This window comes from Amblyraja radiata, chromosome 7 (genome assembly GCF_010909765.2).
Source record: "Amblyraja radiata isolate CabotCenter1 chromosome 7, sAmbRad1.1.pri, whole genome shotgun sequence".
Classification (NCBI taxonomy): Eukaryota; Metazoa; Chordata; class Chondrichthyes; order Rajiformes; family Rajidae; genus Amblyraja; species Amblyraja radiata.
The window spans coordinates 76,752,496-76,768,458 of record NC_045962.1 but is presented as its reverse complement, the minus strand read 5'-3'; the positions used below and the strand labels follow the sequence as shown (position 1 = coordinate 76,768,458).

At 46.2% G+C, this 15,963-nt stretch overlaps 1 protein-coding gene across 3 annotated transcripts in view; it reads left to right on the top strand.

Annotated features, from left to right (window-relative positions):
- The window catches only part of mras (muscle RAS oncogene homolog), a 60,126-nt gene that overhangs the window by 38,469 nt on the left and 5,694 nt on the right, over positions 1 to 15,963 (top strand). For all 3 annotated transcript variants that reach the window (XM_033024843.1, XM_033024845.1, XM_033024846.1), the window contains exons 3-5: positions 3,502 to 3,655; positions 11,955 to 12,054; positions 13,971 to 14,050. In XM_033024843.1, coding sequence (XP_032880734.1) covers positions 3,502 to 3,655; positions 11,955 to 12,054; positions 13,971 to 14,050 — 334 coding nt within the window. The remainder of the gene's footprint in view (positions 1 to 3,501; positions 3,656 to 11,954; positions 12,055 to 13,970; positions 14,051 to 15,963) is intronic.

The following is a 15,963-nucleotide window of genomic DNA, read 5'->3' as shown; positions in this document are numbered from 1 at the left end:
ACAGTGGCTTGCAAAAGTGTTCATACCCCTTGAACTTTTCCACATTTTGTCACGTTACAACCACTAACGTAAATGTATTTTATTGGGATTTTATATGATAGACCAACACAAAGTGGCGCATAATTGTGAAGTGGAAGGAAAATGATACATGATTTTCAAATTTTTTTACAATTAAAAAACTGAAAAGTGTGGCGTGCAAAAGTATTCAGCCCCCTTTACTCTGATACCCCTAAATAAAATCCAGTGCAACCAATTGCCTTCAGAAGTCACCCAATTAGTCCACTTGTGTGTAATCTAATCTCAGTATAAATACAGCTGTTCTGTGATGGACTCAGAGGTTTGTTAGAGAACATTAGTGAACAAACAGCATCATGAAGCCCAAGGAACACACCAGACAGGTCAGGGATAAAGTTGTGGAGAAGTTTAAAGCAGGGTTAGGTTATAAAAAAAGTATCCCAAGCTTTGAACATTTCACGGAGCACTGTTCAATCCATCATCCGATAATGGAAAGAGTATGGCACAACTGCAAACCTATCAAGACATGGCCGCCCACCTAAACTGACAGGTCGGGCAAGGAGAGCATTGATCAGAGAAGCAGATCAGAGAAGCATGGTAACTCTGGAGGAGCTGCAGAGATCCACAGCTCAGGTGGGAGAATCTGTCCACAGGACAACTATTAGTCGTGCACTCCACAAATCGGGCCTTTATGGAAGAGTGGCAAGAAGAAAGCCATTGTTGAAAAAAAGCCATAAGAAGTCCCGTTTGCAGTTTGCCACAAGCCATGTGGGGGACACAGCAAACATGTGGAGGAAGGTGCTCTGGTCAGATGAGACCAAAATTGAAGTTTTTGGCCTAAATGCAAAACGTTATGTGTGGTGGAAAACTAACACTGCACATCACCCTGAACACACCATCCCCACTGTGAAACATGGTGGTGGCAGCATCATGCTGTGGGGATGCTTTTCTTCAGCAGGGACAGGGAAGCTGGTCAGAGTTGATGGGAAGATGGATGGAGCCAAATACAGGGCAATCTTGGAAGAAAACCTGTTAGAGTCTGCAAAAGACTTGAGACTGGGGCGGAGGTTCACCTTCCAGCAGGACAACGACCCTAAACATACAGCCAGAGCTACAATGGAATGGTTTAGATCAAAACATATTCATGTGTTAGAATGGCCCAGTCAAAGTCCAAACCTAAATCCAATTGGGAATCTCTGGCAAGACTTGAAAATTGCTGTTCACAGACACTCTCCATCCAATCTGACTGAACTTGAGCTATTTTGCAAAGAAGAATGGGCAAAAATTTCAGTCTCTAGATGTGCAAAGCTGGTAGAGACATACCCCAAAAGACTTGCAGCTGTAATTGCAGCGAAAGGTGGTTCTACAAAGTATTGACTCAGGGGGGCTGAATACTTTTGCACGCCACACTTTTCAGTTTTTTATTTGTAAAAAAATTTGAAAACCATATATCATTTTCCTTCCACTTCACAATTATGCACCACTTTGTGTTGGTCTATCACATAAAATCCCAATAAAATACATTTACGTTTGTGGTTGTAACGTGACAAAATGTGGAAAAGTTCAAGGGGTATGAAAACTTTTGCAAGCCACTGTAGATGGAGATCCATCATGGCAGAACAATTTTGAGAAATTGAGTAGCCTGCTCCTGTTCCTAGACAAGCAATTTGCCATCCATCCACTTGGGAGCAACTGTGATTAACTTTGGTTGGTCTCTGAAGAAAAAGAAAATCCTTAATGTTCACAAAACAACTGAGACCACATTGTACTGGGAGCTTGCAAATGTACTCAGGATGCCGTCAGCATCCATAAAGACTCCTCACACCCTTGTAATGGACTGCTCGAACCTCTTCCTCCGGCAGACGTTACAAGGCCTTCTACGCCCGAACTGTTTTACTGTTGTAATGTTCTTTTTACAAACCATGTTCTTGGGGTATCTAAATCTAAATTTTATTAATTATTAAGTTATGACATCGGATGGAAGCTGCATACCAGACCCCAGCTATTTACAATATATATTAATGATCTGGATGAGGGAATTGAAGGCAATATCTCCAAGTTTGCGGATGACACTAAGCTGGGGGGCAGTGTTAGCTGTGAGGAGGATGCTAGGAGACTGCAAGGTGACTTGGATAGGCTGGGTGAGTGGGCAAATGTTTGGCAGATGCAGTATAATGTGGATAAATGTGAGGTTATCCATTTTGGTGGCAAAAACAGGAAAGCAGACTATTATCTAAATGGTGGCCGACTAGGAAAAGGGGAGATGCAGCGAGACCTGGGTGTCATGGTACACCAGTCATTGAAAGTAGGCATGCAGGTGCAGCAGGCAGTGAAGAAAGCGAATGGTATGTTAGCTTTCATAGCAAAAGGATTTGAGTATAGGAGCAGGGAGGTTCTATTGCAGTTGTACAGGGTCTTGGTGAGACCACACCTGGAGTATTGCGTACAGTTTTGGTCTCCAAATCTGAGGAAGGACATTATTACCATAGAGGGAGTGCAGAGAAGGTTCACCAGACTGATTCCTGGGATGTCAGGACTGTCTTATGAAGAAAGACTGGATAGACTTGGTTTATACTCTCTAGAATTTAGGAGATTGAGAGGGGATCTTATAGAAACTTATAAAATTCTTAAGGGGTTGGACAGGCTAGATGCAGGAAGATTGCTCCCGATGTTGGGGAAGTCCAGGACAAGGGGTCACAGCTTAAGGATAAGGGGAAATCCTTTTAAAACCGAGATGAGAAGAATTTTTTTCACACAGAGAGTGGTGAATCTCTGGAACTCCCTGCCACAGAGGGTAGTCGAGGCCAGTTCATTGGCTATATTTAAGAGGGAGTTAGATGTGGCCCTTGTGGCTAAGGGGATCAGAGGGTATGGAGAGAAGGCAGGTACGGGATACTGAGTTGGATGATCAGCCATGATCATATTGAATGGCGGTGCAGGCTCGAAGGGCCGAATGGCCTACTCCTGCACCTAATTTCTATGTTTCTATGTTTCTAAGACCATGTAAGGGTCTTGCTCTGTGCAAGTATGTTAGCAAGTTCACAGGTGAGTTTTGTTTTCAACAGTCTACTTTGGAAGCATTGTAATAGTGGATTGGATATATGAAAAGTCCAAAGGTTTAGCTTGCATATTGTTGGAACCAGGTGGGAATGGCACAGTGGGGCAGCGGTAGAGTTGCTGCCTTACAGCGGCAGGGACCCGGGTTCGATCCTGATTACGGGTGCTGTCTTTACGGAGTTTGAACGTTCTCCCTGTGACCATGTGGGTTTTCTCTAGGTGCTCCGGTTTCCTCCCACGTACAGGTTTGTAGGTTAATTGGCTTCTGTAAATTGTAAATTGGCCCTAGTGTGTAGGGTAGTGCTAGTGAAGGTGGTGATCGCTGGTCAGTGTGGACTCAGTGGGCCAATGGAGATGTTTCCGCGCTGTATTTCTAAAATCTAAAGAACAATTTCTATCTCAATAATCTTTTTTGGTGTCTTCTCATAGTGCTGGACACCGCTGGTCAAGAGGAATTCAGTGCGATGAGAGAGCAATACATGAGGACAGGAGATGGGTTTCTCATAGTCTATTCAGTCACGGACAAGGCCAGCTTTGAACATGTGGACAGGTTTCACCAGCTCATCCTTCGAGTCAAAGACAGGTACGTCTCTGTAATGTTGCATGAGTCTTACTTCCTTGAACTCCATGGCCTCGTCTTGAATTGTCAGCATATGGACTTTTTAATGTAACAATTTAATCTCTCTTTAGTCTGCTGCTTCAAACATATCCATTCATATGTTTCCACGCATATCACTGGACGTTTCAAAGCTATTATCAATTTATGATATGTGTATAATACAGAAGGCATTGGGGCACAATTAGGCCATTCGGCCCATCTAGTCTACTGTCATTTAGAAACATAGAAATTAGGTGCAGGAGTAGGCCATTCGGCCCTTCGAGCCAGCACCGCTATTCAATATGATCATGGCTGATCATCCAACTCAGTATCCTGTACCTGCCTTCTCTCCATACCCCCCGATCCCTTTAGCCACAAGGGCCACATCTAACTCCCTCTTAAATATAGCCAATGAACTGGCCTCAACTACCTTCTGTGGCAGAGAGTTCCAGAGATTCACCACTCTCTGTATGAAAAATGTTTTTCTCATCTCGGTCCGAAAAGATTTCCCCCTTATCCTTAAACTGTGACCCCTTGTTCTGGCAGCCGCTTCTCAAATGGCTTCTCAATTTTTCCCTCTCAACCCCATTCCCGTGGCTTCTCCCTGTAACCCTTGACACCCTTACTAATCAAGAATCTATCCATCTCTGCTTTATAAATCCCCAATGCCCAGGCCTTCACAGTCGTCTGCGGCAATGAATTCCACGGATTCACCACCCTCTGGCTTAAGAAATTCCTCCTCATGTCCATTCTAAGAAATTCCTCCACATCCCCACTCTAAATCTTATTGTAATGGTGGAACGGCAGCAGTAGAATTGTCCACTGCAGGCTCCCACACAGCAGTGAAGGTAGACAAAAGTGCTTGAGAAACTCAGTGGATGAGGCAGCATGTATGGAGCGAAGGAATAGGCTTCCTGTCCTGGGCAGATCAGTCCGCAAACCAGATTGTGATGCTGCCGGATAAGATGCTTTCTACGGCCCCAGAGTAGAAGCACTGAAGGATCCTCAGAGAGATTGAATTTCCTCAGCTGCCTGAGGTGGTAAAGGCGCTGCCTTGCCTTACTCACCAGTGCTGTAGTGTGTGTTGTCCATGTCAGATCCTCTGTGATGTGGACTCCCAGGTATTTAAAGCAGCTCACCCTATCCACAGTAGTCCCACTTATCTCCAGTGGCGTGTACGTCCTCGGATGTTGTACCCTTCTAAAGTCCGCAATCAGCTCCTTAGTTTTTTGTGACGTTCAAGAGGAGGCTGTTGTCCTGACACCAGAGTGCTGGATCAGCCGCCTCCTCCCGGTGGGCCTTCTCATTGTTATCAGAGATCAGGCGTCACTGGCGGCACGGTGGCACAGCGACGGAGTTGCTGCTTTCCAGCACATACAGCGCCAGAGACCCGCATTCAGTCCTGGCTTAGGGTGCTTGTCTTATGGAGTTTGTCCGTCCTCCCCTTGACTTGTGTGGGTTTTCTCGGAGAGCTTCGGTTTCCTCCCCAACTAAACTAAACTCTGAAGAAGGGGTATCGACCCGAAACGTCACCCATTCCTTCCCTCCAGAGATGCTGCCTGTGCCGCTGAGTTACTCCAGACTTTTGTGTCTATCTTCAGAGAGAAAACAAGTTAGTTAAAAGTAGCAGTGAAGGTGGAGGAGGGTTAGTTAGAATGAAGGGAATATATTAGATATAGGGAGGCCATATGAATAAATGTAGCAGTTAGAAGCACATTATGCTTCTTTGTGTGGGCGATGTATTCCTTAAAACAAAGCTGTGAACTTGTCTGACAGGCTGGATATGCAGAAGTAAGGTAAAAATATTGTGCCAAAATGACGATAGGCATAAATAGCGAGTCCTTGCCCTTGGTTACTCAAAGGATGATGAATTTGTGGAATTCATTGCTATAGATGGCGGTGGAGGTCGAGTCAATAGATATCTTTAAGGCAGAGATTGATAGATTCTTGATTAGTACGGATGTCAGGGGTTATGGGGAGAAGGCAGGAGAATGGAGTTGAGAGGGAACGATAGATCAGCCATGATTGAATGGTGGAGTAGACTTGAGGGGCCGAATGGCCGAATTCTGCTGCTATAACTTATAAATGATTTGATTTGATTTGATTTAATTTATTGTCGTTGTCTTCAATGAAGAGACAACAAAATTATTTTTCCCTTGCAGTCATACAAAAAAAAAAAAACCACACAGAACACAGTAGTCCACAACACAAACATCCCCACAGCAGCACCAAAGTTCCCCACAGTGAGGGAAGGAACCTAAGTCCGGTCAACCTCCTCGCCGATGTTCCCCAATGTTCACCCGTGATCGGGGCTTCCCGAGCACCCCGTAGTCGCCGCTACGGGCGGCCCGATGTTCAGGCCCTCTCGCCGGGATCCTCTCGTCGGGCCACCTTCCACCGGAGTCCGCGGCTCCCGATGTCCACAGGCCGCGCTGGGCGGAGATTCACGCTGGTGACCCCCGGCAAAGGGTCCCAGGACTCCGCGATGTTAGAGCAGCAGCCCAGCACTCCCGACCTCCAAGCGGCGATACCAGGAAGGCCTCCCCCGCTCCGCGATGTTTCCAGCGCCTCGCCGCCGCTGCTGAAGCTCTGGTCCAGTCCCGGCAGGAAAGGCCACGCCAATCCAGCTGGTAGGCCGCGAGGGGGGCCGAGGCCACGACTCGGATAATAGCCGCATCCTCGCAAGGAAGCGACAGGGATGGTTTCCCGCTTCCCCCCACATAAAAAACTGGGGAAAAACCCCACTCTAAACATAACAAAATAAAAAAAGACAGCCAGACCGTGGGCGGAGGCAGCTAGCAACAGCGCCACCGGATGACCCGGCTCCCGGTCCCCGGCTGATTAAACTCACACCCACCAAAGAAAGGCCTTCCAGACCCATCTCAACATAGTGGTAGTGTGGCGCATAGTGGCACAGTGGTAGAGCTGTGGCCTCACAGTGCCAGAGACCCGGGTGCGATCCTGACCTTGTGTACTTTCTGTGTGGAGTTTCCCTTATTACCTGGGTTTCCTTAGGGTGCTCTGGTTCCCTCCAACATCCCAAAAGCATGAGCCTCTGTAAATTGCCCCCAGCGTGCAGTGAGTGGATCTGAAAGTGGGATAACTTAGAACAAGTGTGTTATGGTGAGCGATAATCGGCGTGGACGTGGTGGGCCCCAAGGGCCTGGTTCCATGCTGCATCTCTAAACCAAACTGACATTGGACAATTATCCTACCAGCGCATCCTTGGGATGGGGATGGAAACAGGCACATTCGGAGGAAGCCTGCAAGCTCACAGGGAAAATGTATAAATTGCACACCGACAGCACCCGAGGTCGGGATTAAGCTTGGTTCGAGGGAGCTATGAGGCAGCAGCACAAACTAATGTGTTCCCATACCGCTCATTGGCTTACTATTCCAAAGAAAAAGAACCTTGGATTTTACCATCATTTCTATGCCAATCTTGACACGATTAGAGTTCCCCATGGCTTCACTTTCCATCCTATTCATGGTCACATATTTATGTGAGCTCCATCATCAGTCACATATTGCTCCCTTCTCCCTCCCTGCAGCCTCCTGATTTATCTTTCCCTCTCAACCCCATTCTCCTGCTTCCTCCCCATAACCCCTGACACCCGTATTAATCAAGAAGTACTCTATTTATGCCAACAATTGATATGAATCTGTGATAAGGAAGTTCAGCTGAGGCCTCTGAGTCAGAAAGGCATTTAGGCTGATAATAGAAGTGGTTTTCCAAGTTAAAGCAAAAAATACACAAAATTAATTATCGCATGCGCAGGCTTAAAGTTATGCCCCTGTCCCACTTAGGAAACCTGAACGGAAACCTCTGGAGATTTTGCGCCCCACCCAAGGTTTCCGTGCGGTTCCCAGAGGTTGCAGGTGGTTTCCGGAGGTTGCAGGTAGTGGAAGCAGGGAGGGAGACAGACAAAAACCTCCGGGAACCGCACGGAAACCTTGGGTGGGGCGCAAAGTCTCCAGAGGTTTCCGTTCAGGTTTCCTAAGTGGGACAGGGGCATTAGAAGTTGGAGAGCCTTATGGGCCTGTCCCACTTAGGCGACTCTTTAGGCGACTGGGAGACTAGTTTTAATGGAATTCACCTACAACACCTGGCGTCAACCTACGACCGCACCTACGTCAACCTATGACAACATACGACAGCAAAAATTGTCGCCACTGTCGTCGAAAAATGTTCAACATGTTGAAAATTTTGTGGCAGTCGCCTGTAGTCTCCCAAAAAATCGTCTTAAGTGGGACCAGGCCCATTATTCTTTGTTTGGCTTTGACTGGAAACGTTGTTTGGCTGAAAGAAGGCCAAGACTGACAGAAATCTATACTTGCCAACATAATGGATTATATCTTACACAGTTAAGCATCTGATTTATTTTAATGCAGTATAATTTGACCACAAACTAGCTAAATTGCTTTGATAATTTGGGAGCTCTGCGAAAGATTTGAGTGCCTTTTATAATTGTGCCATCAGCTTTCAATGACCCAATCCTGACAGCAGGCTATGATAACAGTCGAGTACGGCAATTCCTGGATATCTCCAATAAAACCACTCAGTGCGGTATAACTTAATAATGTTCAAATGGTTCATTGTATATGGTTATCATTAAAAAAGAAAGACCCAAATTTACAATGTGCCTTTTACATCCCTGACAGAATGTTTCAGAGTGTTTCAATTCAGTACCTTTGAAGTGTAGTCACAGGGTCCGCCCTGTTTCGACGAATGCAATCAACCTGGCGTGCACAATCAAATAAGATCAAATAGAACAAGTTGTCCGACTACTTTAGGCTGTGCACGCCATACGCAAGAAGAAGAAGTAGTGTAGTCACTATAATAAATCAGCCAATTTATATACAGCAATCTCCCACAAACAACAATGAGATAATGTGCTAACAGTCTGTTCTAAATGTTGATTCAAGGATAAATATTGGCCAGTGATAACACCCCGACTCTTCTACAGAAAAGTAGAAAAGGATATTTTATTACTTCCATCCAAGAGAGCAGACTGGGTATTGATTTAATGGCTGAACCAAAACAAAGCACCTTTGACAAAGCAGCCCTCCTTCAGCACTGCACCACGGAAATGTTTCTGTGCTCGTGTCTTAGAAGTGGGAGTTGAACCAAGAATCCGAGGAATCTCAGCAGAGAGGATGCTAACAACCGACTTACTGCCATCATCTGTTTAAGAATGAACTGCAGATGCTGGAAAATCGAAGGTAGACTAAAATGCTGGAGAAACTCAGCGGGTGAGGCAGCATCTATGGAGCGAAGGAAATAGGTGACGTTTCGGATCGAGACCCTTCTTCAGACATGTGAGGATGGGGGGGGGCGGGCGGGAAGAAGAAAGGAAGAGGCGGAGACAGTGGGCTGTGGGAGAGCTGGGAAGGGGAGGGGAAAGAAGGAGGAAGCAGGGACTACCTGAAATTGGAGATCAATGTTCATGCCGCTGGGGTGTAAGCTACCCAAGCGAAATATGAGGTGCTGCTTCTCCAATTTACAGTGGGCCTCACTCTAGCCATGGAGGAGGTCAAGGACAGAAAGGTCGGATTCGGAGTGGGAGGGGGAGTTGAAGTGCTGAGCCACCGGGAGATTAGGTTGGTTATTGCAAAACGAGCGGAGGTGTTGGGCGAGGCGATCGCCAAGCCTACGCTAGTTCTCACCAATGTGGAGCAGCTGACACCTAGAGTAGCAGATGCAATAGATGAGGTTGGAGGAGGTGCAGGTGAACCTCTGTCGCACCTGGAAAGACTGCGTGGGTCCTTGAATGGAGTCAAGGGGGGAGGTAAAGCGACCAGTGTAGCATTTCCTGCAGTTGCAAGGGAAAGTGCCAGGAGAGGGGGTGGTTTGGGTGGGAAGGGACGAATTGACCAGGGAGTTACGGAGGGAGCGGTCTCTGCGGAAAGCCGAAAGGGGAGGAGATGGGAAGATGTGGCCAGTGGTGGGATCACGTTGGTGGTGGCAAAAATGTCAGAGGATTATTTGTTGTATGTGACGGCTAGTAGGGTGGAAGGTGAAGACAAGGGGCCTCTGCCCTTGTTACAAGTGGGGGGATGGGGAGTGAGAGCAGAGTTACGGGGTATAGAAGAGTCTCATCTATAGTGGAAGAGGGGAACCACCGTTCACTAAAGAATGAGGACATCTCCGATGCCCTGGTTTGGAACACCTTATTAGTTCCAAACCAGCGGCGTAGACGGAGGAATTGGGAGTAGGGGATAGAGTCTTTAAAGGAATCAGGGTGGGAAGAAGTGTAGTCCAGATAGCCATGGGAGTCAGTGGGTTTTAGTAGATGTCGGTTAGTAGTCTAACACCTGCGATGGAGAGAGTGGGGTCTAGAAACGGTAGGGAGATGTCGGAAATGGTCCAGGTGTATTTGAGTGCCGGATGGAAGTTAGTTCTGAAATGGATGAAGTCAGTGAGTTCTGTAAGGGTGCCGGAGGTAGCACCAATGCAGTCGTCACTGTAGCGGAGGTGGAGTTCGGGGATAGGGCCATGGTACGCCTTGAACAAAGATTGTTCGACGTAACCTACAAAGAGGCAGGCATAGCTACGCCTTGGACTTCTTTCCCCTCCCCTTCCCAGCTCTCCCACAGCCCACTGTCTCCGCCTCTTCCTTTCTTCTTCCTGTCCCCCCAACACCCTCACATCAGTCGGAAGAAGGGCCTCGACCCGAAACGTCGCCAATTTCCTTCGCTCCATAGATGCTGCCTCATCCGCTGAGTTTCTCCAGCATTTTTGTCTACTGCCATCATCTTAGGCCTTTTAAATGTTTATTATTCTCAAGAAAAAATACATTCACCATTTGAAAGGCCCGGATAGAGTGGATGTGGGGAGAATGTTTCCACTGGTGGGAGAATCTAGCCAAAGCCTCAGAATTAAAGGACGCTCCTTTAGGAAGGAGATGAAGAGACATTTATTTAGTCCAAGGGTGATGAATCTGAAATTCTTTACCACAGAAGGCTGTGGAGACCATCGATGAATATTTGTAAGGCAGAGATAGATAGATTCTTGATTAGCATGGATGTCAGGATAATGGTGTTAGGAGGGAGAGATAGGTCAACCATGATTGAATGGCAGAGTAGACTTGATGGGCCGAATGGCCTAATTCTGTTCCTATTACTTATGAACTTATTTTTTGTGTTAGGTCATAAACTCACAAGTGATAGGATCAGTTAAACCAAGAATCAGAGGAAACTGCAGAGTAGATGCTATCAACTGACCCACAGCCGTCATCTTTTACCTTTTATTATCTCCAAAAAATGCACTATTTTTCGTGTTAAGGGGGAATGATTTTTGGAACTTGACTGAATAGATAATGTGTCCTGGATGAGAAATGTACACAAAGTTATTTATATAAAGTCTTCCTTCTCATTTGACAATTTCTATGATTCCTTATTTGATCATTGTTATGAAGAAGTAAGATAAACGCATTATTTCCTCCAGTTCATTACTTTTTGTTTGTCCACTTCTCACACGGCCTTCGGGCTAGTTGATTGTGTTTCCATGTATAAATTTTGATCACCCACAAGGATTTCTTGCCGTTAATGCTAAACCGGAGAGAAAGTTGGCAACCTGATTGTCTCGGTGGTCATGCCTACTCCTTGACGAATGCCACTCGTGTTTCTGGTTGCGACATTAACTAATAGAACGATCAACAGCAGTTGTTATCCACTCAGTAGATGGTACCAACAATTGTACCAGCCTGCTCTGCAGATCAACCCAATTGGCTTTCCCATTAAACTGCAACATGGTGAAAAATATCAATCCATTGGACAGTGAAATCACTGAACTTAAACACAAAATGCTGGAGTAACTCTGCGGGATAGGCAGCATCTCTGGAGAGAAGGAATGGGTGATGTTGCAGGTCGAGACCCTTCCTCACTAGTGATTTTTCAGTCTGAAGAAGGGTCTCAAACCCGAAATGTCACCCATTCCTTCTCTCCAGAGATGCTGCCTGTCCCACTGAATTCATTCAGCATTTTGTGTCTATCTTCGATTTAAACCAGCATCTGCTGTTCCTTCCCACACATTTTGTCTGAATCATTGAACTTGTTTGATTGAATTACAGATTGAAGTTAGATGTATATTTTTGCTGATGCAGAAGACATTCAAATCCACTTCCAATCTTTTCGAGAAGGCATTTGAGATGTTTTTTTACGTGAAACATGTTCTGTAAACTTTGACAAACTATTTGACTTTATGAATGAGGAAGGTGGCCAGTGGTTGGACTTGTGTTGTTGAACGTAATGTTTAATGTTGGTCACTGTCCAACTATTGCAGGGAGTCTTTCCCCATGATCCTGGTGGCCAACAAGGTTGACTTAATGCACTTGCAGAAGGTCACAAGCGACCAAGGAAGAGAGATGGCAGCCAAATACGATGTAAGTATTGTCAAAGGAAACTTTGTTCAACATTTTCAGTGTTAGATAGGACTGCTGAGCTATCCTTTTATTAATAAGTAACATTGCCTTGCCCTGTGTAAGAGGATCTTCAATAAGAAACCCAGATACTGCCGTGATTTTTCACCCTGGCTTATTTGTCTTCACCTTTGTTGTTTAATAAGGATGAACTTTTGGCACCTTGCAAGATGACTGAAGGCCAGTCCTTCAGGGATCTTCTTCAGTATTACTAACAGTCGATAAGATTGTTGTAGTTTAATTTGTATCAGGCCTAACTGTAAAACAAGCACTGCATCAGGACACACGCTAGGTGCATACACATTCTCCTCTGCATAGAAACATAGAAAATAGGTGCAGGAGTAGGCCATTCGGCCCTTCGAGCCTGCACCGCCATTCAATGTGATTATGTCTGATCATCCAACTCAGTATCCTGTACCTGCCTTCTCTCCATACCCCCTGATCCCTTTAGCCACAAGGGCCACATCTAACTCCCTCTTAAATATAGGCAATGAACTGGCCTCAACTACCTTCTGTGGCAGAGAATTCCAGAGATTCACCACTCTGTGTGAAAAATGTTTTTCTCATCTCGGTCCTAAAGGATTTCCCCTTCATCCTTAAACTGTGACCCCTTGTCCTGGACTTCCCCAACATCGGGAACAATCTTCCTGCATCTAGCCTATCCAACCCCTTGGCATCTTCGTAACTCTTCTCTGCCTCTCCTCAGTTTCTACCAATCAGATATGTGCCCAGCCTATCTTTTAGTTTAGATAGGCACAAAATGTTGGAATAACTCAGCGGGCCAGGCGGCATCTCTGGGGAGAAGGAATGGGTAACGATTCGGGTCGAGACCCTTCTTCAGAGTTTAGTTTAGATTAGAGATACAGCACGGAAACAGGCCCTTCGGCCCACGGAGTCCATGTCGACCAGCGATCCCCGCATATAAACACTATCCTACACACCCCAAGGGATAATTTTAATTTTAAGCGCTGTAAGACAGTAACTCTACTGCTGCGCCACCGTGCCGCCCTTGTTAAAACGGACTTGTTTCTTAGAACCCATGTGTTGGGCATTTCTTTATGGAATTCCCAATTTTGTCACTAATCACGTTTTCCCACTTACACATCCACACTTGGGGGTGATGGCCGCCTGTATCAAGGAAGTGGCAGTGACTTTTTGCCATTTCCATTAAACTTATGGTAGACAAAAATGCTGGGGAAACTCAGCGGGTGAGGCAGCATCTATGAACCGAAGGAAATAGGCAACGTTTCGGGCCGAAACCTTTCTTCAGACTGATGCAGGGAGGGGGGCGGGGAAGAAGAAAGGAAGAGAAGGAGCCAGAGTGCTGAGGGAGAGCTGAGAAGGGGCGGAGACAGCAAAGGCTACCGGAAATTGGAGAAGTCAATGTTCAAGCCACTGGGGTGCAGACTGCCCAAGTGGAATATGAGGTGCTGCTCCTCCAATTTCCGGTGGAGCTCACTCTGGCAATGGAGGAGGCCCAGGACAGAAAGGTCGGATTCGGAATGGGGGGGGGAGTTGAAGTGCTGAGCCACAGGGAGATCAGGTTGGTTAAAGCGGACCGAGCGGAGGTGTTCGGCGAAACGATCGCCAAGCCTACGCTTGGTCTCACCGATGTAGATCAGCTGGCATCTAGAGCAGCGGATGCAATAGATGAGGTTGGAGGAGATGCAGGTGAACCTCTGTCGCACCTGGAACGACTGCTTGGTCCTTGAATGGAGTCGAGGGGGGAGGTAAAGCGACACGTGTAGCATCTCTTGCGGTTGCAAGGGAGAGTGCCCGGGGAGGGGGTGGTGTGGGTGGGAATCTTAACTAAACTTATCATGTTTTACCTTTCTGTGTCTCATTGTTAGTAATCAACAAATCTTTTTCTTTTGCTCAAGATACCTTACATCGAGACTAGTGCTAAGGATCCACCTCTGAATGTCGACAAAGCTTTTCATGATCTTGTCAGAGTCATAAGGTAGGTGCCTTCAACTTGATCATACTCCAGTGGTATCGTTCACTTTGTGTGTTCTGCATGAACTGTCAGAACCTTTCTGAAGCAAGGATAGTGCAATGAAAGGATGGTACTTATTCTCTGAGAACTTGTGGATGTTATCACCAGTTTCGGGCGGCACAGTGGCGTAGCGGTTGGGTTGCTGCCTTACTGTAACAGACACCCGTGTTCGATCCTGACTATGGGTACTGCCTATACGGAGTTTGTACGTTCTCCCTTTGACTGTGTGGTGTTCCTCCGGGTTATCCGGTTTCCTCCCACATTCCAAAGGCGTGCAGGTTTCTAGGTTAATGCGCCCCTGTAAAATAAATGGCCTCTAGTGTATGGGTGGTTGTTGGTTGGCATGGCCAAAGGGCCTGTTTCCATGCTGTACCTCTAAACTAAACGCAACGGGAAAATATTTCAAGGAATGTTTCTGTTAAGTTCAGACTTGTGAACAGTCCCTCATCGGCTAAAAGCGGGGATGGAAAATCACATTTTTATTTTCCTTATTTTAATTTTTAAGCCTTGCACATTGCAAGATAATCCCAGCCATTCAATTTTGACAGAATGTCCCATGAAGAACTTCCAACCGAGCTGTGTATTTCTGTGACAGTGCCTCCAGCTTTGAGAAAGACTATAATATATAAACAGGAATGCTGGAGAAACTCAGCGGGTGAGGTAACATCTAGGAGCGAAGGAATAGGTGACGTTTCGGGTCGAGACCCTTCTTCAGACCTGCTGCCACACCCGCTGAGTTTCTCCAGCATTTTTGTCTACCTTCGATTTTTCCAGCATCTGCAGTTCTTTTTAACCAAAATATATAAACGAGTTAATTCAATGAACAAATTTGGGTATTACCATTATTTTTCATAATGGCTGCTTTTAACACATCTCCAAACGACATCATTATCTAACTTCTACACTCTGGGATTCCCTCCCCAACTTCCCCTATCCACCATTCTCCTTTTAACAAAAAACAAACTGTCAAAACCTGCTCCTAAATATGTGACTTGGTATCAAATATTATCAGGGAGTGGCACAGCGGCACACCAGTAGAGTTCCTGCTTTACAGTGCCACCGACCCTGACTACAGAGACTGTCTTCACGGAGTTTGTACGTTCTCCCCGCAAACCAATGGGTTTTCTCCGGGTGCTCAGGTTTCCTCCTGCACTCCAAAGACGTACAGGTTTTGTAGGTTAATTAGGTAAGGTAAAATTGTAAATTGTCCCTAGTGTGTAGGATAGTGTAATTATGCCCCTGTCCCACTTAGGAAACTTGAACGGAAACCTCTGGAGACTTTGCGCCCCACCCAAGGTTTCAGTGCGGTTCCCGGAGGTTGCAGGTAGTGGAAGCACTACCCGGAGGTTTTTGTCAGTCTCCCTACCTGCTTCCACTACCTGCAACCTCCGGCAACCACCTGCAACCTCCGGGAACTGCACGGAAACCTTGGGTGGGGCGCAAAGTCTCCGGAGGTTTCCTTTCAGGTTTCCTAAGTGGGACAGGGGCATTAGTCTGCGGGGATCTCTGGTCGGCATGGACTCGGTGGGCAGTCTCTCTAAAACTAAAACTAAAGAGAATGCAGCTTATTATTGACTGCGTCTATCAGTATCAATTAAATGAGGTAGCTATTCTTTCCATATAAATAAAAAAAACAATCATTTATATAACGCCCTGGGTCAGAAATAGTTTTCAGCCCATAAAGTACATCTGGAGCATAAATACTGTTGTTCCAGGCAGATGAGATATCAGTTTGTGGACAGCAACTCCCACAGACCTCAATGGCTCATAAGATTTTGTTTTTATTGGCTAAAGAAGAATATTGGCAAGGGCCCCAAGAAAACAGCCAGCTCATTTTCTCAATAACATATTGCGATTTTTTTATTAGATGGATGGAG